At 37.5% G+C, this 26,072-nt stretch overlaps 1 protein-coding gene across 4 annotated transcripts in view; it reads right to left on the bottom strand.

Annotated features, from left to right (window-relative positions):
* The window catches only part of TTC3 (tetratricopeptide repeat domain 3), a 74,169-nt gene that overhangs the window by 33,529 nt on the left and 14,568 nt on the right, over window positions 1-26,072 (bottom strand). For 3 of the 4 annotated variants that reach the window (XM_029046539.2, XM_029046540.2, XM_039914655.1), the window contains 20 exons: window positions 25,924-26,009; window positions 24,822-24,916; window positions 23,415-23,477; window positions 21,823-21,877; window positions 20,365-20,527; window positions 20,081-20,129; window positions 18,503-18,635; window positions 16,183-16,240; window positions 14,451-14,511; window positions 13,860-13,938; window positions 11,112-11,249; window positions 10,632-10,712; window positions 9,408-9,520; window positions 7,775-7,895; window positions 6,936-7,058; window positions 5,517-5,615; window positions 3,288-3,380; window positions 2,647-2,711; window positions 2,038-2,174; window positions 495-812 (listed from right to left, as the gene is read on the bottom strand). In XM_029046539.2, the coding sequence (XP_028902372.1) occupies window positions 495-812; window positions 2,038-2,174; window positions 2,647-2,711; window positions 3,288-3,380; window positions 5,517-5,615; window positions 6,936-7,058; window positions 7,775-7,895; window positions 9,408-9,520; window positions 10,632-10,712; window positions 11,112-11,249; window positions 13,860-13,938; window positions 14,451-14,511; window positions 16,183-16,240; window positions 18,503-18,635; window positions 20,081-20,129; window positions 20,365-20,527; window positions 21,823-21,877; window positions 23,415-23,477; window positions 24,822-24,916; window positions 25,924-26,009 (2,130 nt within the window). The remainder of the gene's footprint in view (window positions 1-494; window positions 813-2,037; window positions 2,175-2,646; window positions 2,712-3,287; window positions 3,381-5,516; window positions 5,616-6,935; window positions 7,059-7,774; window positions 7,896-9,407; window positions 9,521-10,631; window positions 10,713-11,111; window positions 11,250-13,859; window positions 13,939-14,450; window positions 14,512-16,182; window positions 16,241-18,502; window positions 18,636-20,080; window positions 20,130-20,364; window positions 20,528-21,822; window positions 21,878-23,414; window positions 23,478-24,821; window positions 24,917-25,923; window positions 26,010-26,072) is intronic. The other variant, XM_029046541.2, reaches the window with a different exon arrangement.

Below are 26,072 nucleotides of genomic sequence, written 5' to 3'. Positions count from 1 at the left end.
AGGGAGAACAAGTAATGAATCCCCATGTTATAAGTGAGAGTGGTAGAGCTAGAATTAGAATCCTCTGAATCCCAGGCTTAGGCTACACTGCTTCCCAATCAGTACACAGAGTTTAAAATTGGCTTCTATGTGCAACCTATGAGGTTACTTGGGCTGGGATAGCAATCTCAATCACCAGAATTTACTGAGTAATTACTATGTGCAGAACACTGAACTAAGCCTTTGGAAGAGTGCCAATACAGCAGAACTGGTAACACATTCCCTGGCCACAAATGAGCACAAGACAATAAGGTCAAGGGGCAGAGAGACTGAAGAGTCTGATCCATTGAACACTTTATTATATGGCATAGTAGAAAGAAGAATTTTCAGAGCTGCATTTAAAACAAATATTCTTAATAATTGAGGAGAGAAAAGATGAAGAGGCCAACTCATTTTAATATTCCATCTGATAAGCTTGACTTAGATAATCAGTCATTTCGGGAAAGGAGACTTACCAAAATTGTTGAGTTTCTGAATCCACTCATGTAGTTTGGGGTCAACCACAACTTCAATCTCACTCAATACATGTAAAAAAATTCTTGTCTTTACTCTGTTCTGGTTCTGGAACAAGTGACAGAGAAGGCGCTCCATGGTTTCATTAGGTAGATGGCTAGCAGAACATTCAGTATAATCCTCCTTGCTTATTACCCACCAAGAAAGCAATTCACTCAGAAGTTTAGATGTGTCTTGTACCCCAAATTTAATTTTTTCAGCATTTTGCTTTATACAATGCAGAACTCTATCACCAATAACTTGGCAACTTTGAACACAGCCTATAAAAAAATTAGGAACAATTTACTTATGAGTGAGATGATAAAACAGTATCAATCCCCATTCACACTGTGTTTAAACTTATCTGCCATTGCATTAGGGAATATGGATTATGCTTAACCAGGATTTTTATTATTCATTTTCACATTTTTACAGAACTCAAAATTTTCTCAATTTTCATTTGAAAATTGTGCCAGTCTATTTTTTTAATAGAATATAATTTCATATTAAACAGTTTCTACTAATAACAAGCACTATGTGTAAAAAAACAATGGAATTTAAGTAGCATCTGTGTTGCAATATACAATACGCAAAAAAAAATTTAAAAAACTCACCTTTCACATTCCTAAACTACCCCAAATCTCTCTACAAAATTTGCGTAAGTCACCAAAACAGAAAATCGAATTCAAAAATATTTGAGTAGATTCCACTGAAAATTCAAGCAAAGGAAACCAAAGAGCAGGAAAATCAATGCTGATGTTAAGACAGAAAGGAGGAAAACTCTCTTCATAGCAGCAACATGGGGTATACTATTAGCAATTATCAAAAACAATTTTACCACTGCAACCTGAGTCAAAATTAAATCTGGTATGCAGACACATATGCATTATTAACTGTGATATAATTAGCTTCTGACAATCATTCTTTGTTGCTACTTCACAGTTGATTAATAGTTGATTAATGTTGAAACATGGTTGTTTGGAACTTAATGCTCAGAACAGTGCTCTGCACAGAGTAAGAGCTCAATAAATACCACTGATTGATTAATTATAGACTACCACTCTCCCTACCTGCAAGGCCTTATTAAAATTACATCTACAAGAGACCATCCCCAACTAAAGCCCTCATTTTCCCTATTCCCTCTCCCTTCTGTGTCACTTACCACCAGGATCTGCACTCTTTAAACACTGGATAGCCACGCCTTCCTCAGCATCTATGTATGTATCTGTAATTTATTTTAATGTCTGCCTTCCCCTCTAGCCTATAAACTCCTGGTGGGCAGGAAACTTGTCTGCCAACTCTGTTGTATTATACTCTCCCCAAGCGCTTAGTACTGTATGCACTAAATATCACTGACTGATTGATTTTTGCAGGTTGTGGGACATAATTGGTTGACAGTGCCTTCAAAAGATACAATATGCTAAGGAAGCTCATGTTTCGATGTACCTGGACATCCAGCTAAAGAGAGAATCAACTACTCAGACAGATGCTTTATCCCTTACATACCTTTATGGACACTGTGTTTAGATGAGTTATTGTCACTTGATTTCTCTTCCATTCTTTCGTTTGCTAAAGATTTTGCTTCTTTTTTTAGAAGCTTTCTCTTTGATTTTTTATCTTCTTTAATTCTTAGTTTCCCTAGGCTGAAAAACACTATTTATTAGAAAGCTCGTGACCTTCAGTTTTTTAAGAACAATCTAGTTTCCCTTTGAAATCTCACAAAAATGTTTTAGCCAGTGGTTTGGGGGAAACTTACGTTGGTACACTAAATAAACATAACAAATTCTATCAATCATTTTTCAGCGCAACTAAGAGTCCAATCTACTACTGAAAATTCAGTAGAACTTCATTAACTCAAAATTCCTGATAATCTTCTCACTTCCTCCTTTCCCGCCCCCATCAACTACTCCCCAAACCCCTGCAACTGATTTCTAATCCTCAATTTTGTCACCAGAGTTCCTCAAAGTAGATTTTAAGGAGTTATTGTTTTTACGTTCTTTAATAGTAAAGTCAGTTTAAAAAAAAATCAGTGTAATCTAGATATTTGCATTCAATCCAAATTTAGTCTTGCTCTGTCATCAAAGTTCTAAACAGGTTACCAATTATAAATCTTACCTGGAACACTTCTGTTTCACTACAGGTCTCGGTGGATCCCTTTCTTTCACAACTTTATGTTCAAACTTTAAAAAACAAAAAGGACACCAGGACTGTGACTCATCCAATATTATTTTTTTTCTATGGCAAGAGCCAGCGTCACAAAATCGGAAATACTACGCAATCTGAAGCATAAACAAGAAGTGCTCAGCAAAACCAGATTCACTGATAACGTTATGACCCTGGCACAGATTGGAGAGCTAGAGCTGAAGCCTAAACAAATTGTCCATCTACCGGAAAAAGTCACAGTGCCACTAAGGTAAAGAAACTAATCTTCTCTAAGAAGGGATTCAAAATTTTCAGTGATTAAGGTATATCATTACTCCTCATGCCCTTTTCTATGCCTCCCACATTCCATTTACCTCACCAAAGGCAATGATTTGTTCTCCCATATCTAAAGGCATATGGCTGATCACAGAAATACCATAATGGCTTGGGTACACTTCTGTGATTTTACAAATATACTCTGCTCTTTGCTGGAGAGGTACACGACTCAAAGTACATAGCACCAAAAAAAAATAATTTCTTTTTGCGAAAGGATTAAATGTAAATAAGTGCTCTTTTACCCCTTTACCTAGACCTTTCTTTTGATGAGTACTTACTTCACATTTAATTTGGCCTGTTGAACCAAAGATAATAATCTTGGAAATGATTCCTCCACAGTCAGGGGTAAGACATGGGTCTTGAAGAAAATCCTGTTAAGAAGAAAAGGAAAATGAATTTGATCGACATTAACTAAAATGAAGTCACAGCGGCTTACAATTAATCAATGAAAGCTTACTAGGTGCAGAGCACTGCACTAAGTGCTTGGGAGAAAACAATATAGCAGAGTTGGTAGATATGTTCCCTACCCACGATGCTAACAAATATTTTCCCTACCTATAAAACTAAATCAGAAGGATTATTGCATATATTTTAAGTGATCAAAAATAGAGGCATACTGGAGATTAAAGATGCAAAAAAAAACCCTATTACTAGGTATTGTTGCACAATTTACGGCCATTTAAAGCTTGATTTGGAAGGGATATTTCCAGTGAACACTGTGTCCCACAGGCATGCTGCTTAGCAGCGTAGATTCTAAATTAGACCAAATATCTAAACTACCATGTTATCACTGGTCTAGGATTTTGGCCACAAAACACGACCTAAAAAAGTGGTAATAAATGCCACATTCTGATATTATGTTATTATTATATTTTGCCCAATACTCTCTGCATCATTTTGAAAAAAAAATATTTTGAAAAAAAAATTATTTTGAAAAAAAATTATTTTGAAAAAAAATTCTCTCTGCATCAACTGGAAACTTCTGAGCATCATCTCAAAGGCACTCCAATAGCTCTCTCTCTCCCCTCTGCTACTTCTCTTTCTTCTCCACTACACCCGAGTCCACACTCTTTGTTCCCCTCTCTACTCAAGGTGCCTCATTCTAGTCTTTCTGTCTTTCCTGCTATCTCCCTTCTCCTGTTAATCTCTCAACTCACCACCCTAATTATGGGTGTGTGTTAATCACAGTAAATATCAGTTTTAGCAAAAATTTGAAGACAGTATTCTTCCTCATTATAGCAAATGGTAAATCAGGAATATTATTTTCTGACCCTGGTGTAAAGAGAAAACTGGACTCGAATATCTATCCATGTCACTGTTCTGACACAGAGGATATTATTTTTATCCCACCACTCATTTGGCATCTCGGATAATGATTGGTGGGGTGGGAAGGGGAGGGAGATACCTGGATTCTATTTTTTGATCCTTGGATGAAAGAAAAAGAATCTGAACCACATCTCAGAGGAGAACATAACAAAAAGTCCACTGAAATGCATTCTAAGGTATAACTTAAATCCATAATTCAACTGAAACAGTGTTATATGGAATATACTTCACTCTCAACTACTATATTGCTGGGATAATAGACACTTAACATAGAAATTATTTCACTAATATAAGAGAGATTATTCTAACTATGCTTCTTGAAAACATGGGTTATTATCTTTACTTAGTCTTAGGATGGTGCTATAATAAAATGATTAGTGAAATATAGTGACCTATGAAAGCTTTAATTATACAGTAGTATTTAAAATTAAACCACTCATACCCAGGAGCCTGATTAAAAATATGAATTCAGTGATTACAGAGGAACCATTCTCAAGAAAATATCCACAAACTACAATAACTTTTCAAACAATTCATTTCAGAATGTCTTTCCCAGCAAATTATGATGCAAAATAGCAGCATGGCCTAGTGGAAAGAGCATAAGCCTGGGCATTCTAATCCTAGCTCTGCCACTTGTTTGCTGCAGGAGGGACAGGGCTGATTTACCTGCCTGTCTTGTATCTACCTCAATGCTTAGTACAGTGCCTGGCACACATTAAGTGCTTAACAAATACAATTTTAAAATATGAAAGTTCAAGAGAGCATTAAGAAGGCAACCTGTCTGGACCCTTACGAGCCAGTTTAAAGATGTGTTTCTAATACATCCTTCTTCAAAAAGTAAAGTTCACTGTTCCTGTACATATTTTCCAAATTTCTCTGTAAATGAACACTAAAACCAAAGATTGCATCCCTTATGTCTGAGTGATCTATATGAATGAAAAAAAGGGGAGGGGGGGAAGGAGGTGTGTTTGTATGTATGTGTTGAGGGAGGGGGGATGCCATTTATAAACTAAATAATATTCTACTAGCCTAAAAGAATAAATGCACCTTTCAAAACACCTAATATACTTAGAAGAAATGTATCCATTAGGATCTGACCCAAAGCACCTAGCATTCTTCTTCTGGACTTTATTTGCATTTAGAAACAAATAAATTGATATGTCAGACAATGCATGTCTTACCTTGTCATTTTTATCATTGAAAGTTGTTTTTAACTTCTTCCAGCAGCTAATGTGAAATTCTATTTTACACAATTGGCAGCAGTTGATACGTATAAAGCCCTTGGATTTAAGCAATTAAATTAAAATTACACTTGAAGAAATATGCAATAGGGGTTATACATAAACACATGCTCAACTATATAATTAAACCAAGAAACAAATGTATTCCTTGGGATGTATGCTCACAGATATAATCTGGTCTGAAAAATTTATACCACTATTTATAATAAAAAGTACAGGAGGAGGGAATTATAAAAAATACAGATCAGAAATAACTGCCTCCATTCTCTATGCAATAATCCCTTAACAGATTCAGAGAGATACCTGTATAGTTTCCCAGTCAAATCGATTATATTTATTGAGTGCAGAGCACTGTACTAAGCACTTGGGAGACTACAAAAGAATTAGCAAAAATTTTCCCTGCTTAGAACAACCTTACAGTCTAGATGGGATTCCCCCAGAATCCTGTGGGCTATAGACTATAAACTTGTTATAGGCAGGGAATGTGTCTGTTTACTATTGTACTGTACTCTTCCAAGTGCTTAGTACAGGGCTCTGCATGCAGTAAGCACTCAGTAAATATGACTGGATGATTCAGGTGACAGAAGGGGAAGGTATCAGCTAGAGATGGTTGGCCTCAAGGCCCTCTATTCCTTCCCACTTTCACTATTCAGGAGTTAGTAGGTCAAACTGAAACCTAACCCAACTGCACTCCAGCATTCTCTCACCTTAGCTCCCTTAAAAACTAAAAAATAAAAAAAATTTGAACCCACTTCCAGAGCTATGTGGCTCTTTCAAGATGGATTAAAATGATGACAATATAATATTTTCTGGCATATTTAATCTCTTAACAGAATAGGCAGGCATGTTGTGGTGCACTGTCACATAAACTCCACTTGCTTATTTTTGAAGGAATGACTAAGTATAGCCCAAGGCAGGGCCACACTGGATTAGTGGGAAAGGAAAGGTTGGGGATTCAGCCCCTAACCATCAGGAAGTTGTTTAAAGAGATTGCACTTGCCTTAAATTTGATAAATTTAAAAAGTACATAAATAAATTGGGGATCTTGAGGAGCTAGGCCCTAAATCTCCTTAGCAAGTGAGACCCCAAGATAAATCAGGGTCTAAAATGTAAACAGGTTTGGGGCACTATTACAGGTTGCTTGAGACAACAGTAATTAAATGCTGGGGACGAGAGTGAGTGGAGGGGAAATCAGATTTTTGCCAGAATTTTTCTAAGACTGGAGAAAGTCCAGAAGAGAAAAATACTTGCTCATCATGGGACTTTGGCACCCTGTGGTATGGAAGTAGCTCTATTTCAATCTATTTATACTTATGCTTTTGTACTAAAGTCACCTCTGCAGGTGTTTGGGTTTTTTACCTTAAAATCTGGATCAGTTAAATATATCTGGATTTTGGAATGTCCATGGCAATTTTGATAGGAACACACAGCATCTGGTTCTGGAGGGAACTTACATTCCTCTATATAATTCTCTAACATTGACTGTAATAGGAACAAAAACAAAAGTTTGTCAATTCTCCTTCGGATGACATAAGAATGGTCAATGCGATGGTCAGAGAACTTCAGTTTTAATTATTTTTCTTCAAAAAACATTTAGACAGAAAATCTGTCTTCTTTCTAGCAAATACATGAGTGTACTAAAATTTCCAATTTATTCAAGCACAATGGTGGCAAGAGAGATGAGGGGGGAACAATAGACCATATTTAAAGGATAATTATTTACAGAGAGCCAGATATTTCAGCTATTGGAATACAAGCCTTGCAATTTTGTAAAATACAGTTCAAATGTAGTCTTCTATTACAATGTTCAAATACAGAAATGTGAATGACCAAAAAAACCCAGAATAAGCGTATGCATGAGTCACCACAAATTGAACCTAGACACTAATTTGATAGAAAAGCCAGGGTTGAACACATCCAAGCCTAGCCTTACTCTAGAGCTCCCAGGCAAAGGTCTGGACTGTCACAAGGCCCAAAGCAGTCAATAGCCCAGGAACCAATTAAACAAAAAAGTGACGTACAAGTTATTTGGTTTAAGCATATACAAAAATGGAGGTGATATTTTTAGGTAGGGGAAAGAAGCAGATTTTACAAGGAAACTTCTTTTTCTCCTCCACTCAGAATTCCAACAGGAAGCCTACCAATCATGTGAAATATTGTAATAGCAAACAGACAACTCTCTTTGAAGAAACACTTACTTGTAATCTCTCAGACTGAGACTCTTCAATAATCTCAGAAGTGGTGGGCCACACTAATACTCCAGGAATAAATTTAATCATGGTTTTTGATTTCTCAAAATGATAAATAGCATCTGAAAATCTAAAATAATTTTGAAAACATACATTTTTAATGAGTTTAAAGATTTGTTCCAGTGTTCTCAGCAATTCCATTTTAAGTCTGTTGAAGGGGAATCTACAGAAAACTGAGGATCTCGAGCTTTGCACTGGCCCAAGTGGCAAGGACTGGCACCCTCATGATTGACAATGTTCAAGTCCTAGCTGGATCCAAAAGTGAGCCCCAGTTTCCCATCTGGAGGCACTGTTGTGTAAACATGTTCCGCTAACCTAATGTCTTGTAATTCTAGCATCCAAGCAGCGAGGCCTTGGGCCTGGGAGTCAGAAGGACTTGAGTTCTAATCCTGGCTCCACCACTTGCCTGCTGTGTGACCTTGGGCAAGTCACTTCACTTCTCTGTACCTCAGTTCCCTCATCTGTAAAATGGGGATTAAGACTGTGAGCCTCATGTGGGACATGGACTGATTCCAACCTATCTTGTATCTATTCCAGCACTTAGTACAGGGTCTGGCACATATTAAGTGATTAACAAATATGACTGGAAATTATGCTTCAGCCTGACAGCCCTCCTACCCTCTGCCACCCAGCAAAAATAACTCAAAAAGAGGGCCTACAGGGACACTGTGGAGAAGGGGGAGGGAAGAGTGATGGACCCCAGCACGAACTTAATTTCTCAATCACATTTATTGAGTGCTTACTGTGTGCAGTGCACTGTATTAAGCGCTTGGGAGAGTACAATAAAACAGAGGTAGTAGTACATACATTCCCTGCCCACTGACATTATTAGAAACAAATTACAGATACATATGTAAGTGCTGTGCAACTAGGGGGTGAGGCAAATGGAGGGAGCAAATCATGGCACCATAGAAGGGAGTGGGAGAAGGGGAAATGACAGCCTAATCAGTAAAGGCCTCCTGGATGAAATGTGTCTTCAATAAGGCTGTAAAGGTGGGGAAGTAACTGTCTGTTGGATATGAAGAGGGAGGGCACTCAAGGGCAGAGGTATGACTTGGGCGAGAGGTCGGCGGATAGACGAGATCGAGGTAGTGAGTAGGGTGGCATTAGAGGACCAAAGTGTGCAGTCTGGATTGTAGTAAGAGAGCAGCGAGGTGAGGTAGGAGGGGGCACAGTGATTGAGAGCTTTAAAGCCAATGGCCTAGATTCACAGGCCTAAGGTCTAAGGGCTGAATCAGTGTTTTCAAGGGACATCTCTAGGCCAAATGTTGAGTGTACATCTTCTATCTGCTGCTTTGGTTAAAGGATTACTCTAATCTACTGACTCAGTCTCCAGATGGTATCTTTTATATGACTATGCATTTATTTGGGCAGTGACTGAATAACAGGAATTGTTTTGATTGGCCTTTCTTTGGAAATCCAATATTGAAAGAGATGTTAGGTCCTCAAAAGCAAAAGCCTAGCAGATAATAGCTTATTCAAAATGGATTACAGTTGTTAATATTTACAAACCTTAAGTGATTAAGGGTTTTAATCAGCTGCCTGCTCAAATTCAAAGCCAATAAATGTAGATTATACTAACTTGTTTTTTCTCAAATAAACCTTCCCGATTCCATAATATGCCAAGCAATCATATCCCTCACTGGAGTACTGCTCAAGGATTCTTTTAAACTGGTTTTCGGCTTCAGATAATCCCTTCAAGAGCAACAAAAGAAATCATCAGGCACATAAGAGTAAAACTACAGAGATATTTTTAATCTGTTGGTTTTATTTCTCTGAGTCTGTTTTATCTTTCCATGAGTCAATAAAAATTTACATAATCAAAACACTTTGTCTTGTATAACTACACTTTGTGATTTTTATTTAATGAACATGTATTTACATAATTTGGGAACATCTTTTATGAGATATAATTGAACAAGCCCTCACCAGTGGTGATCCTTCACTTTTTCAGACCAGGGCCCCCATTTCGTATATTACTCCTTTAGCATCCTACATGGTACTACTGAGACCTAATTACTAGTAAAATGGCCCCAAAGAGTAACTAGACCTCTAAAAGGGCTCAGATACAATGGGTAATTGGATCTAGTGGAAAGAACAAGGCTTGGGAGTCAGAGGACCGGGATTCTAATACAGATTCCATCAATTACCTGCATTATCACTATGGGCAAGTTATTTAACTTCTCTGGGCCTTGGTTTCCTCATCCATAATTTGGAAAATCTCCTTCCTGTTTCCCCTATTTACGCGGTGAGCCCATGGGATTGGGTCTGACCTGATTAACCTGTATCTACCCCAGGACTTTTGCTGAAATCCCTTTTCCAAAATGGTTATACAGCCTTAATGGACCAGCATTTCAGTGTTTAATGCATAGTAAGTGCTTAACCAATGCCACATTTATTCTTTATTCACAAACATAATTTCACTCTAGTTTCTTCCTACAGGCTCACAGGAACAAGGATTGGGGAGGAAAGGGAAGGGTCAACTCTGAGAAACAGCCTGGCCTCTAGTGGTAAGAGCATGAGCCTGAGAATCAGAGGGCCTGGATTCTAATGCCGGCTCCACCACTAGTCTGCTATGTGAACTCAGGAAAATCATTTAACTTCTCTGCCTGTTTCCTCATTTGTAAAATAGGGTTAAGACTGTGAGCCCTCTGTGGGGCAGAGACTGGGTTCAAACTGATTACCTTGCATCTACCCCGACGCTTAGTACAGAACCTAGCACATAGTAAGTGCTTAATAAATACCAAAGGAAGAAAAAAGAACCATTTAAATACTATGATTTACTTGAAATTGCTCCAAATCTTACCTCAGGCTGTCCTATTCCAAGAAGAGCAGTGGCATATCCATATATTATGACAAGGTAGTCAGTGATGGCAAGATTCATTTGCTGCCAAAAAAAATGATGTTCAGCATTATTCAGATCAAACACTTTGAAAGTGACCCAGTGCCTCTTACTATAAGGCATAATCCCAACTCTCAAAGCTGAAAAGACTTGGGGCTAAGGTGAGACATGGTGAATTCCACTGCACCTGAAGAGTCCCAGGAGTGAACCCACAATTATTTCTCCTGGAAATTTTTCCCACATCACTAGTTTTGTGAGGGCTTGTCTCCCGGAATGGAAGTCTTGAAGAAAGACTCTGAGGTCACTCAGAATGAATGTATGAGCTGTCTTTGCAAAGCCTGAATTCAGGTTCAATTAAAGACTAGTTTGCCTGAACTAATACATCCCACCGCTAAAGTCTGTTTACACCATTTGAAATACATGGTTAAAAATCACAAATTTTACCTTTAATTCCTTGGGATCTAAAATGTTTAACAACTGCGAAAAGGCCTGTTCGGCACCACGGTAACGCTGGTCCATTAAGGCTGTATAACCATCTTGGAAAAGGGATTTCAGCATTTCTGTTAACTCAATCAAAGCTACCTACAAAATAATTTTTAAAATTTGATTTTGCTATTAGTAAAATCCTCTTTTACTGCATCTCTAAGTCAGTGATAAATGGGGAAAAAATTTCACAATTATTCAGAATTCCATGCTATGAACTTCACTTTGGGACTGCAAACATACTTGGAGTTTATACCCAGGCAAAGTGGTAAATATTAGTTGGCATTTTATTTCTTCCGGAACACCAGTATTTTCAATGGAATGATGAAAACCTGGATGAAAAATTACTTCAAATTACTGAATATCTGGCCCTTACTCAAACCACAAACATTTATATTGTCATTACTTTCAACTCAAAAGGCAGCCTAAACCATTAATTTGGCAGGATGGCCTCCCATATTAGGATTCTGTCCTGCCACTCGACAGACCTGAAACCCAAATTCTTCAAGGGTCAAGCTCTGGATGGCCTGTCCGAATAAGTCTGCTAAACTACAGTAGTGAGGGTGACACTGGCTATCAATGCACCGCCCAAAAAAAGAAGACAGAGCAGAATCCTCTTCTTCAAAAGCAGTGACAAAAACCGCTGCTACCAGTCACCCAGTTAACCTGACTTTTCAGGCCTGGTGGGAACATTTTGGCAGGGCCAAATGGCTAGGTGACCTCATGTGCCCACTGCTTGAAACTAACTGCTTCATACCACTCATCACTTGTCTATCATTTCCTGCTCACCACGGCTCCCTAGACTTTGCAACCACGTAATAACAGTGGGCGGTGAAAAGAAGCAGTGTGGCCTCGTGGTTAGAGTGTGGCCTGGGTGTCAGAAGGACTTGGGTTCTAATGCCAGCTCTGACACTTGTGTCTGCTGTGTGACCTCGGGAAAGTCATTTGACTTCTCTATGACTCAGTTGCCTCATCTGTAAAATGGGGATTACAACTTTGAGCCCCATTTGGGATTTAGACTGTGTCCAACCTGATCAGCTTGTATCTACTCCAGCTCTTAGAATGGTGCCTGGCACATAGTAAGCACTTAAAAAATGCCATTAAAAAAAAAAGAGATAAATCACTTTCTTTTTCTCTCTCCCTTCCCCACCTCTGGCTCCAGTCTCTTGAGGTCCAGCCCTTGCAGCACCTAAAGAGACTGGATTTCTCTACTCCACAGGAAATGCTTTGAAATGGAATTAAGAATCAATTACCTTGCGAAAGCCTAATTTAAAATATCACAAATCGTGCTGAAAAATGCCAAAAAAATACCCAAGAAAGGATGGACACATTTTCACGTTCACCAACCAAAGCAAACTACTAGATACAAATGCTCATTATTACAGCTTCAATTATGGTTCAGGCTTGGATATCCAAAGCCCAGTGGTAACTGTATATCGGTTTTTAAAATATTCTACACTAAAGAATTAACTCATCAAATCTTTAGTAGCAGGTATAGGCTTTTAAGTTAATTTGAAGGGCACATAAAGAAAAAACTCATCTTCATTATAATTCTTTATAAGCGGTAAAAGAAAATTTACCAAGATCATAGAAAGCATTACCTTTGCCTTAATGCAATCAGTATTTATGTGGCCCTTATTCTGTATGGAGCACTGTACTAAACCCATAAGAAAGTACGAAGAGTTAGTAGACATGATCCCTGCCCTCAGAGAGGGCATACAATCTGGCAAAGGATCTTGCAATGTACTGAAGTCAGCATGTAAATTAGTATTGAAGACCCCTTACCAGTCCACTTTTCTACCTCAAAGAGTAGAGGTATAAGAACAAGAATGTGCAAACTACCATTTCAAAATTCAAATCTCTTCCTTTCAGAACACTTCCACTCCCAAAGCAAATAGTCCCTTCAAGTTCCCTCCCACTCAATTTCAATTCCAGAGAAAACATATGTCCATGTGACGCCATCACGAGAAAGAAAAATCAATTCCATATTGACCTTCATTATCTATTTCACATGGAGACCTTTTCCTCTATATCTTTTCCCTCAATTGTCCTTTTTCCAGATTTCTCCCTGTTCTCCCTGTAAACTAGTGCCTTCGTTCCTTTTCGTCCACCTCCCCTACATGTTCTTGCACACGTTCAGTGCCAGCACACTAATGTCTCAAAAACAGGGCCCTGCATGACCTGCACTTTGGGCCTGGTCAAGCTGGTACAGAGTTGAACTCAATCAGATTCAGGCAAACTCAGACAGTTTCCCCCGCCTCCTCCTCCTGCCCACCAGGGGGGAAAGGCAGAAAAAATTAGATATCTGAATGTTCTTTGTGTCAGCTGTACCACTCAGCTAAGTAATAAAATTTGAATCAGCCATTTTCCTGTGGCAGACTGCTACTGCCATCATGGAATAATGAACACAGAATGACTATCTGAAATGCTATGGCCCCTTAAAAATCAGCCCAGTTGTGCCAGAAAATCTTGCAGTATTTTATGGTTCACAGAGATTTGGACTTTCAGAAATGTCAGTGTCCATCCAGCTTAAAAGCGATCAAGCCAAATTGAGCCCTCCCACCATTCAATCCCTGTGGGGCATGCTCTCTGTCACACAGGAATTAGTATATAGGAGGTGCATCTAGCACAGAAAGCTGTGCCAAAATATTTGCTTAAAAGTACCTGCCTTCTGGGACTAAGGTCAATAGAATTGTTTGCTTCAATTACCTTTTGTGTAGCATTCAAAGATTTACTCTTCTGCTTATCATAATTGCTTTTAGAATCTATCTTAGAACTCAGTTGTTCTCTAGAAGTAAAAAAAAGTTTCAGTGCAATTTAAAATGACAAATTTCAGATACAATTCACAGGCAACATATTTTATCCTTCAATCAATATTCACCCTCCAGGAAGCTCATATTGATTTTCTTTTCATCAAGGATGGCTCATTAAACACTTCAAACCATCCACATTCAAAAATTAAGTGTTCCCTCTTGCCCCAATAACTTTTGTGCTTTAGGAATATACAAGTTTGTTTCTGTCATTCATACTTTTTAACTGATTCATACTGGTCTTCTTCCCCTTTGAGGTGAAGAATGAGACTCTGTGTAGTACCATACTTGAAAAAGGTCTACGTGCTTGTTTTATGAATCCTCTATATGCCTCTGTCATTTGTGTTTCTGAAACTCTGTGCTCATGTATTTGTCCAGGGTAGAGGCTGCATCTTGTTTTTTCTCTACAATTCCCTCAAGGACTTTGAATCCCAGTCCCACAAAATGAGGCACCTAGATATTGTCTGCCTCTTGAAAAACAAACACTTACCTAGTCTTTTCAGAATCACAGCTACTAGTTTTTGCTTTTCCTTTATTTTTCTGATTATGACCTATGAATAGAAGAAATTTTTGTCCAAGTTAAGAAAAGCACTCACCTGAACTTCAAATTCTAAAAGAAATAGAATGAGAGTCAGTCTGGCCATCATACGTCCAATTTCAAATGTCTATATTTGAGAAATTGTTTTTTTAAATTCACAGCTCAGCTATGCTATTGTGGGTGTACCAAAAATTTAGGCTTAACTTCCTGGCGTTTGCATCTGTCTCTCTTTCTCAATCTCTTTATATTACTCTTCTATCAGTGGAATTTATTAAGTGCGTACTGTGGGCAAAGAAAGCACACTGTGACCTATTGGTTACAGCACGGATGTGAGAGTCAGAAAGACCTGGGTTCTGATACTGGCTCCGCCACCTGTGTGCTGTGTGACCTTGGGAAAGTCACTAACTTCTCTGTGCCTCAGTTATCACATCTGAAAAATAGAGATTAAGACTGTGAGCCCTATGTGGGAAGAGGACTTTGCCCTGCCTGAATACCTTGTATCTACCCCAGGTACAAATAAACAAACACTGTTCTAAGTCTTTGGAAGGGTGTAATGGAGTTATAATACATGATCCCTGGCCCCAAGATGCTTAGAGGCTAACGTTTCATTGAAATGAAGACAAGGGCAGGGATTATGCCTTCTACTTTTGCTGTACGTTCCCCAGTGCTCTGCACACCTTTGACACTCTGAAAATTCTAAGTGCAATGATGTGCCAAGAGCAGTTTGGGGCCTAAGGAATAGTCTCCCTCTCAATCTCTGACCCCCTGCAGCTTAACCAAGGTTTTGTTAACTGTAATGTAGAGTGCAAATACTTTCTTCTTGTAAGTTTGTTATGGGAAGGGGAGGTGCCTGCTAATTTTGTTGTGTTGGACTCTTCCAAGCACTTAGTACAGTGCTCTGCACATAGTAAGTGCTCAAATACAACTGACTGACTGATTATATTAAAGCCTGCCTTCCTTTGGCACCAAGAGGAGAAAGAGAGGAAACAGTCAAATTATCAAAGTTTCTGGATTTGGAGGGCCTATTTTACTGAAAAAAATGGAAGAATAATAGGAGAGGGAGAACAAAAAATGGAAATCAGAGTGCTACTTTCAAAAATCAGTGCATTTTTGGAATTTTACAAACATCGACTTTTTCATCCTGAAGAAAAAAAAAACAGAATTCATTAGAATTCCAAGCACAATTTACCCTTTTTGAAGCATACCTTCTGTATTACATTCTGATAAAGCATTGAAAAATTTAATTTAGATAAAGAGGATATGGTGAATGAGGAGAGAAGCATATCATATAAAAAGCTAAAATGATGAAAAAGAACATTCTTGGCTGTTATGTGGCATTCGCCACTTGGTGGCAGGATTTCATTAAAAAAGAAAGTAAACTACCACACTTGATTTTTAATCATTTATTGAATCATTTACCCAGTGACTCAAAGATGAGTAAGCTACATACCTACATGCCTAGGATACAAAAGAAATCGATGTGAACCAAAAAAAAAATCAGGAGGCAGGCTTAAAATTACGTAATTCCCTCTTCCTCTACTCTTCCTGTTTCATTTTGACAAATGCTTTGCAGGGATGTTTAAGAGGATGACATGGGTGAAGTGGGTATGTCCAGTGGAAATTTGTGGGGCCAACCACCCGCCTTGGAATTTCAAATATAGCATAAGGCGTGGCTGTAACTTGCCTGCTGGAAACTCCGAAGGAGACTCTTGTTTTTCTGAATTCAGGACATCAGGAGCCACCTGGCAACAACAAAAAGAATGCTTTCTTATATAGACCAAAACTGAGTAGTTGTGACACGGGAAATTTCTGGAAAGGGCAGGCCGAGTCCTCAAAGGATCCTCTTTCAACCAGAGTGGTCATGTTACTAATTGCTGCAACACTAGGGAGCTTTGTGCCTAACAAAATCGCAACCTCAGGGGAAGGAAAGTCCATCTCCCTCCATGACTACTTCTTCTTAGACCCAAATCCATCCTGTCACACACACTTCTAAGCATTTTGCTGGAAACTGTCTCTAGACTGTAAATTCGTTGTGGACAGGGAATATGCCTATTATATTGTACTTTCCCAAGCGCTTAAAACAGTGCTCTTAACGCAGTAAGCTCTCAATAAACATGATTGACTGCCTGTGAGTAAAATTAAATTAGGTCTTTTTTCCCTTTGGATCTACTCTATTGGGACAATGCATACACTGGGACTGGCTCACCCAAGCTCCCATCCTTCCCCTGGAATTAGTCCCCTTCCTTGTTTGCTGAATAACTTTACATACTGAATCAGGATCACTTCTCAGAAAAAATTACACAGATTTGTAAGTATATTAAAATTTGAAAGGTACAATCTCTTCCAAAAAAAAAAAAAGGAGATTAAAGTCCCTCTCTTTCTCTCAGTATTCCCCAGGTGTGTGGCTGTTATTCTCCTCCTCTCCTTCCAATCAGCTACCCTCCACTGGGATGTGAAATCACGGCCAGGGTTAGCAGTGACACTTCTACTTCCTTTTCTTTTCATTTTATAAATTATCTGAGAATGCAGCTGAAACAAACATCGGTTAAGAATTCTGCCAAGCCTGTTTAAGCAATGCTTCCCTTGAAAGTGGGTTTAAGCACATTTTAAATCACCAGCCAAAATCAATTTTACAAAAGGCCATACAGTCTTGGGAAACAAATCTATGACCACAAATACAAAATACACAAATTCAGTCTGCCTTGTTTAACTGTATTAGGTATCTGCAACCACTTTATGGAAATAATTCTGTCATCTGATATATTAAAAATCCTCCATATCAATTAACTTTGTAATTCAAACACTCACCTATTTTTTTGTGATTTTCCTGGACATCTATCTCTCGAGAATTACAAGTGCTTACTAAAATGTTCGGGTGCTTTTTTCTTTCTTCACTTTTTTGTTCCTTCTTGCCCCTCTCCTAGATTTTGCATATTGGCCACACCTTCCAACAAACAAGTCTAGGTTTCATTTTTAAAGAATGACTTCTTGATCCCTCCCATTTTCTCTTCCAGGATTGCCCCTTACTATAACTCCTTCCTCACCTCACCTCTTCCACTCAGGTTCTGAAACTACAACAACTCTTGACAGCCATACACTTCTCTTTGAACAAATTCAATTTTCAAGCGCTTCATTTAGCTGACCATTCTGTATCTGTATATCTTAAATATCTGCTAAGATAAACGAATCCCTTGAATATTTGCCGAGAAACCACTAGCATTTGGCCCAGTACCACATGCTACGTTCTTTTTCGTCCTCTGTTTGCAACCTAGTTTTTCCAAAAATTTCTAAGCAAGTGACGGTGCAATTTTCTCCTCCTTAAAGAACCAGGTATTTGAACAATAGGTTTCCTCAGATTAGGTTCTATTCATTGGTGTGTATATAGAAATGTACATACGAAAGTGTACATACATTACTGAGTGTGGAACAAAGTTTCAGTTTTGTTTCAGCTTACATAATCCACTCCAAGGAATAATATTTTTGAATGTCATCTTGAAGTAACAACTCATAATACACACACACACACACACACACACTCTCACTCACTCACTCTCTCTCTGAGTTAACAAAATGCAATGGAATTTGATTTTAAATTCTAAACCCTTTCTCCATTAACATTTTCCTTATAAGGTTCATAGAAGCATAAAACCAAATATATTTCAAAGTTAATAAATTGATATGGATAAATAATCGCACATTAGAGTTACAACAGCATACTTGTACTTAACCTTTTTAAACTGAGATACTAGCTGCTTTAACAACACATATAGTAATGGGTATCTGTTAATATTACCTAAAAGACATTTTAGGTAGTTTGAAAATGCAGAAAGATGTAATTTCAAAGAAAATTGCACTATGCATTAAATCGATCAGGAAATTGTCAGGATATTTTTCAAGATGAAAATAAACTCATATTAATGTCTCAAATTCTCTCTATGGTGAAAAGCACATTCTTGGAAGCCCCAATCCTCATTTGAAAGAAATTATAATTTAATTGAATTTACCTTTATATCCCGCTTCTGATGACAACTATGATCTTTTGATTCCGATATGAACCTTCTTTTTTCATTGTCTGTTTCCTTTGGATTATGTGAAGGACAAAACCCAGGCCCTCTAGAACCACAATCTGAAGTTAATCTAAGAGTAAGGTAACAAAAATTTGGCAGTACTGATCAAAACATTATAAATGACCAAAGAAAATAACCGTGATAAATTAAGATGTGCCTTTGAAAATTTTCATTGTTGAACTGCCCTCATCTCAGAAAAAACTGAGGTAAAAGCAGATATTCAACTTGCTATTTTGCTTCCCGCAAATGTGTCGCCTTAAAACTGGGAAAGATCTACTCATGTAGAAGGAAAAATAAAAGCTGCCCATATTATTTTACACTAGGTATTATACCATTAAAAATACACATACTGAAAGCAAATGTTTAAGAATTAATCTCCAGGATTCATAATAAGATTATTTAAGCTTTCATTATGGACTTTTTGCCTCTATCAATCCTCACTATAAATAGCAGACTATCTGCTAGAATCAACATGTTTTAGTTGCTCTATATATTTTAGGCAATATGGTCAAAGTAAGCTTTATCTGTAAGATTGAATCCAGAAAAAAAATTTAAACTCAAAATTGATCTCATTACATTTTTTGCAAAATTTAATTTTATCATTCACAAAACATCAAGGAAGGTTTTCTGAGATTAATTTAAATGACTCAGGCTTGCGGTCCACCAAGCAGCACCAACCTTCTCTCCCACCACCACTGGGTAGAAATTCTACCCTGCTAGGGCAGGGAAAACAAAAATGGGGCTGCAGGACAAGCGGCATCCTCCTCCCAGACCAGTCATTGGCAAGGTAAAGTTCTGTCCTGCAAGTCTGAGGTAGATAGAAGTATGGAGTCCCAGGATGACCAGAAAGATATGTTGAGACATTCCTGAATGCCTCACTAGGTCAACACTGCCATGACTGGTGAGGAACCTGGAAACCTCTTTAGCATTACAGCACTGCAGGATTTCTTGTTAGTACTGTTCTTAATTTATCTTTTTCTGTGTTTGTTCCCAGCCTCCTCCCTCCTCTCCCAACATACACACAATTTTTAGACTGTGAAGCCCACAAAGGCCAGGAGTCATGTCTGAATTATTATCCTGGTATCTTTTCCTAGCTCTTAATAGAAGGCTTTATACAAAGTTTGCATTTGACAAAAGTAATTGTAATAATGATTCAAATTCCCTGTCAATATGGCAAAATGGTGTTACTTAATGAACAAGTATGTGTAAATAAAGGTTTAGTCTCAAATTGCAATGGTGAACAAATTTAAAAGTTGCCACAAAGAAGACACCATAGTTGAATGTAATTAACAGCTAAGAAAATGAGACTTTGAGAACAGTATTAGCCATACAAGGAGCTAATAATAAATGAAAATCTCAAAACCTTCTTCACTATCATCATTCTTCCTCTTTCAGTCCTTTTACTCTCCAACTCCATGATTGAAATTCAGTTCCAGAATGTTTTCCTGTCCCTCACAATATCTCACCTTCATGCTAGTATTAAAGACAAAAGAATTTAAACCGGTATTCACTCACTTTTTCTCATGAAGTGATTTCTTCATTCGAAACTTACTTTGTTTTGCACCTACAAGGACAATACAAAAGCACCTTTAGAGCAAGCTTCAATACCATTTAACTCAAGGGCCAGGAGACACTGAAAAAGTGATGTGCCCAAATACAATGTAAATCAGTGAGAATCCCTTGATTTCTGATTTACTACATTTCCCAGTCCTCACCAACACAAAAAGCCCACCATAAGGAGGTTTCAAAATCTTTAATAAAAATCTTTCTTTTTAACTGAAAAATATGAACTAGTGTACCTTTTATTTCTTCCATTTCTTTTCTTAACTTTATGTTCTGCTGAATAAGATCCTTCATTCCTTCAGGATTATTCCTGCAGAGTTTTTGAGCCTTTTCATTTGCTTCTAGGGCCTGTTCATGTTCCCCCATCATTGAGAGTGCATCACAGAAACGGTAATGACCCTATTACAGGAATATAAATGTATGTTGCTTGATTTTCGTGCTCAAATAAATCTACATTTTTTAAAAGCCTGGTAATAAATAATTTTCTTGGAAACTTGCTGAGGTGGCTAAAACATGAGTAACATGTTACCAAAAGAACACAAGTAAAAATAGTTAGCATCTTTCAGCATCTTCCTTGAAAAAGAACAGAGAAATTGCAAGTTTACTTGAGGAAAAGCCATCAAGAATAGAACTGACCCCCAAAAAAAGCTTCTCCATACAGGAGAAATCTTCCTTTTAGGAGTTGAAAGTCTTAAAGCTATGCTAAAATACTATTACATCCTATTCAGAAGAGATGAATCTCTTTTGTCATAGAGGTGTGACAACCCTAGACATAATTTTAGAGTGATTTCTTTTATTTTCCTCTTACACATTTTGACCTATCCCATTAAAGCAAAAATTTTATTTAAGAAGCTATAATGAAATCCACAACTAGCTGAAATTAATCTATTTTCAGTTCAATGTGCAATACTAAATTTCAGTAAGCATCCATTTCTGACCAAATATTATGAAAATTGTTCAAATTATTTTGACCAGGGACTATTTTTTCTTGTAAAGCTCACGGTTCAACAGCAAAAAGTAGGGATTGTGGGAAGGGGGCTTGAATCGTGGAAAAGGGCTTGTATTTTACTTAAAGTCAATCCCAGATACACTTAATAACCCCAGAGATGCAGCTGTCAGAGTCAGAATGGAGTAGACTGCTTGAACGTGCCACTGCCTACCAGAAAGGGGCACTTTGGCAGATCACCTAATAAAATGTATTTTTCCTACCTTGAATAGAATCATGACTAATGCTTACGTACAACAGTGTTAATCTATGAAAATCTCTTTACAGTCATTAGTTACAACACCAGCACTCTGAAGAGCAAGTCAGTAATATTTCTGAATTCGCACATGGAGAAACCTAAGGCAAACAATTTACATACAGGCTCACAGTAATATAGGCATGCAACAGTTCTACATGTACATTTTGAAGCATAAGGTTAATAGTAGAAAATTGTATCAGTGTTGATTGGCAGGTTCAGACTTTGATTCTTGACTTCCAGGTCATAATTAAATACCCCTAAAGAGTTCACTGTACTGAACATAGTACAATAATGCATGGAGATTCAAAGAATTACAAAATGGCCTCAACTTTTATCAAGTCAAGCAAATGTGGAACCTGAAAAGTGTCTTAATAGACTTAGCTTTTATAAAATCATTTTTCAGGATAATTTTCTCACTGAAATAGAGGTTGCAATGCAAGTGAAACTAACCTTTGGCCAATTATGCTTTAGAATAGTAGCTCTTTTTCCATCAGCAAGGGCTCTCCTTAAATGAAAAGAAGTAATGGAGCATGTTATATAATCTGTTAATATTTTTCTTCAAAGTCAGAGAAGTCAGATAAATAAACTGTACTGCTATTCCAAAATCAGATTCAGAAGTTACACTGCTAATTCTCCCACACAGTCTAAACACTGATTCCCAAAACAGCTTTCTGGTGCATTGAGCTGGTATTGTTTTCAACAAGATTAAAAAAGCAACGAACATCTAAATTGCTAAATACTTGTGTCATTAAAAATTCCACAGTGATTTTTCAAGTAAATCTACCCAACACTCCGGTCTGCCTAAATTTCTTTTACATTGTACCTTCATTTTCTTTCCTAAGCAACCTGTGCAAAATAAAGTGAGGTCACAAGATAGTTGCCACACCTCTGGTTACGGGAAATAACTCAGCTACTAAAATGTTCTGCTCTTATCTAAATGGGCAGCTTCAAGAGAACTATCTTTCTAATTTTCAAGGACATTAAAATCCTTTACAAAGTCATAAGTATCAGCATAATCATCTCTAAATATTATATCTTTCAGGTGACCTATTGTCTCATCTGGTTTAGTTGATGGAATGTGTGCAGAAAAATTGATATTCCTGCCCTTTTAAGGGCTTGAAAAGTAATGGTATCAAGTTTAAGCCACAGTTACTGAATGTTTTTCTAGAAATTCTATCTGAATCAAAGTGAAGAGACACATAATACGGGTAAAAGAGAAGAGAAAGCAGCTGAGTGACATAGGGCACAGCTATTTTTCCCATGATCTCCTTTATTTCTACCAAGGCCATTCTTAGGGAATAGGGAAGCAAAAAATTTCATTACACAGCATATTGGAAGATTATCCTCATGCTTTTATATTTGCTTCAGTAGAATACTTAGCACCTAAATGATGTCCTAAAATTTTATGGACTTTTCAGTTAATCCATATAATAACCAAATACAGGATCACTGCTCTCGATTTCCAGGTTAAGAGCTGTGTCCAGCTCAAACTCAAAACTTCAGAAACCGGAGGCATCTTGACTTCGAGGTCCCTATTATTTAGTTTTCTTTAATCCCTGGTATTTTAAACTTCCATTTTCAAAGATTTAAAAATATTAGTCAGCAGTAAAGGAAATATTACAGAAAATAGATACATCTTCTATATAAATTGTTATACGTGAGATTTTCAACAACGGTCAGTTCTCCCACAATTTGTGCTTTCACTATGCATTTAGGATGGAATGTTGTTGGGGATTTAGGGAATGAACGTTCTTCCGCTAATGCTCGCCTGCTTGAGTAGAAAGAGAAGTGATGTTGGAAGGAGTGGCTGTGGGTGTGCAAGAGGCATGGATCCAAAGCACGCATACCCCATCACGAGTGTTCCTTAATGCAGCGTTCTTTGGGAACGAAACCTGGTGTCATCAGAGAACTAACTGTGAAAACTGTGCCTTTTCTACATGTCCTTATTACTGCATTTTAGGATAACCAAAAAAAATGTTGGCCCAAAACGATAGAGAGCTTCAAGACCATAAGAGGGATCTTGGGTTGGTGAGAATGCTTACTTGTATTGTCCAATTCGAAGAAAACAAAGAGCTCTGTTACTGTAAAGAAGGTGATTTTCAGGGCTGCAAGGGGAAAAAAAACCAGCTTCATTAGGAAAAAAAAAGGTTACCTGAAAAGGAAAGAAAAGTCACAGAAAAAAAAACCTCCCAAATCCTTCAGATTTTTCAATACTACTGACTAGGAGACAAAACCCTATGGCAGTAATCAACTTCTATGGAATCAGAGCAACATAAGGTCCTGGGGGACCTGGAGGAATGAAAGTCCAGGAACAAAGTCTCCCTCCTTCCCTCCTTCTTTCCTCTCAGTGTGGGCAAACTACTGTTCTTACACATAATCTCATAATGTTGTCCTGGCTTTCTTATATTATTTTGTTGTTTTTATTATTTCATATCATTTCCTCCTCCAGAGTCTCGTGGGTAAGCCTTATTAAAAATCACATCTCTTCCAAGAGGCTTTCCCTAAGCCCATATTTCCCCTAATTCTTCTTTCTGCTTCACCTACGCACTTAGATCTGCACCCTTTAAGCATTTGATATTCATCCTGCCCTTAGCTCCACAACACTTATGTACATATCCATCACTTATTTTAATGTCTGCTTCCCCATCTAGACTATAACTCACTGTGGGCAAGGAGAGTGTCTACAACTCTGTTATACTGAACCCTACCAAGTGCTCAGCGCAGTGCTCTGCACACAGTAGGTGCTCAATAAATATGACTGATTGATGTTCTACACACAGAAAATGTTCAATAAATACCTTGGACTGATTGGGCCTAATTTATCCTCTACTGTACTTGTCCCGGTAGAGTACTCTGCATGGAGGAGGTCAATAAATATTACTGAACAAATTCCCCCACCTTCATTTATTCATTCAATTAATCAATCGTATTTATTGAGTGCTTACTGTATGCAGAGCTCTATATTAAGTGCTTGGGAGAGTACAATATAACAACAAAAATGTTACCTCGCCCACAATAAGCTTACAGTCTAGAAGGGGAGTCTAGTCTAGACTACAGCCTAGGCTAGTGTGGTACTTAACACTACAAGAGCAGTGAATGGAGCAGTTGGTTGAGTGGGGTGAGAAGACTAGTTGAGGTGATCCCATTCTGAAACTGATGGACCAGAGCAGCTGTCCCTCTTATCCGGTGGTTAAAGCAGCCCTGCTAAGGTTTTTTTCTTCTGATGAAAAAAAATTAACAATATGGCATACTACACGCTCAGTCTTGCTTATTTTTACTCTCTTCCTATATCGGATGAAATGATGAGAAGCGGATAAATATACTGTAAAGACAATTTGAAGAAATTCCAAACTGCCTCAAAACACTAACTCATCCTACCTTTAGTCTTCCCAGACACTTTTCTCTTCTCCTTTATAAAAAAGAATCCAGGTATTATGCTTAATCCTTACCAAAAGTTAATCGCTCTGGTGTAGAAAAGGATTGCCAAATCATACTTCTTTTGGGAAAATTCTTCATTTCCTCTCTCTTTCATCATTTCTCCTTTCTGAGAGATCAAAAAACAGCATGCATACCAAATCAAAATTAACTCCAACTAAGAAGGAAAATAAATGTTCACACTCAAGTACTTCAGCCTTTCAATCTTGTGGTTACCAGATTCCCATTCACTCAACTGGAGTATCCATATGATTTATAACATTATAATTCATATCTATAATTAAAATAATGCAACTTTAAAATCATGAATACTATATCCAACAAATATCAAATTATTCTAAGTTATTAGTAAGGCAACAAATTTTTTAGTATGCTGAATGTGGGCTGTTTACTTTTTGCCTTAAAATGTCTATTACAAACTGCTCTAAAGAGTATAATTTCACCTTTTTGCACCTCCATTCTTAAATATGATATTGTAAGATGCATCTTTAGCACTGGGCTGGCTTTTAAGGAGGAAAATGCTTGCACAGTATAACAGAAGCATTTGACAAGTGATCCAAATAAATTAAACAAGCCATGCTTATTTCATTATGTCCTTCTTCCAATTAACCATAATACATCCAAAATAGTTTTCTTCAGTCTATTTGAAATCAGATCTAGGCCAGAGACGGAGCTAGTTTTTCAACTCAAAAAAGATAAATCTTTTCATGTTTTTCTTCTCAAACAGAATACACGAAACATACCCAGGGGATTTTGTTGAAGCCTCTTGAACATTGGATCTGTTTCTACTAAGTCAAATTTAAGCAAAAGACAATTACCCAATCTCACAAAAACCTGTTTTTCCACTCATACTTGTGTTATCCATATCCAGAAGTTTCTACCTTAAGCACAAGGATACACCTGAGAAATTCCTAATTACAAGGTATTTTTCCTTCAGAACTATTTGCTCCAAGAATGAGAATTTTTTATTAAAGCAGCCCCTCAACCATTTTGCTGAATTTAAACAATAGTTGCGAATGTATTTCTTAAACAACAGATACAAAATACCAGTCGTCTGGGTTTATTACACTATTAGAGACAATATTAAAACATATTCTAAAGGACACACAAACCTACCCTTGTACAGGAATCGCAGTTCTGAGATCCAAACTCTTCAACTAAATTGCAGTCTTCCAGGGCAACTTTGGTTATATAATATTTGTCTGGGGAGAGAGAAATAAATACTCATTTGTTGTTGGCTTTCATAACACTTCTACCTTTTTTAA

The sequence above is a fragment of the Ornithorhynchus anatinus genome, chromosome 18 (assembly GCF_004115215.2).
Source record: "Ornithorhynchus anatinus isolate Pmale09 chromosome 18, mOrnAna1.pri.v4, whole genome shotgun sequence".
Classification (NCBI taxonomy): domain Eukaryota; kingdom Metazoa; phylum Chordata; class Mammalia; order Monotremata; family Ornithorhynchidae; genus Ornithorhynchus; species Ornithorhynchus anatinus.
The sequence above is the reverse complement of the archived record's forward strand: the minus strand, read 5'-3'. Positions and strand labels throughout refer to the sequence as shown.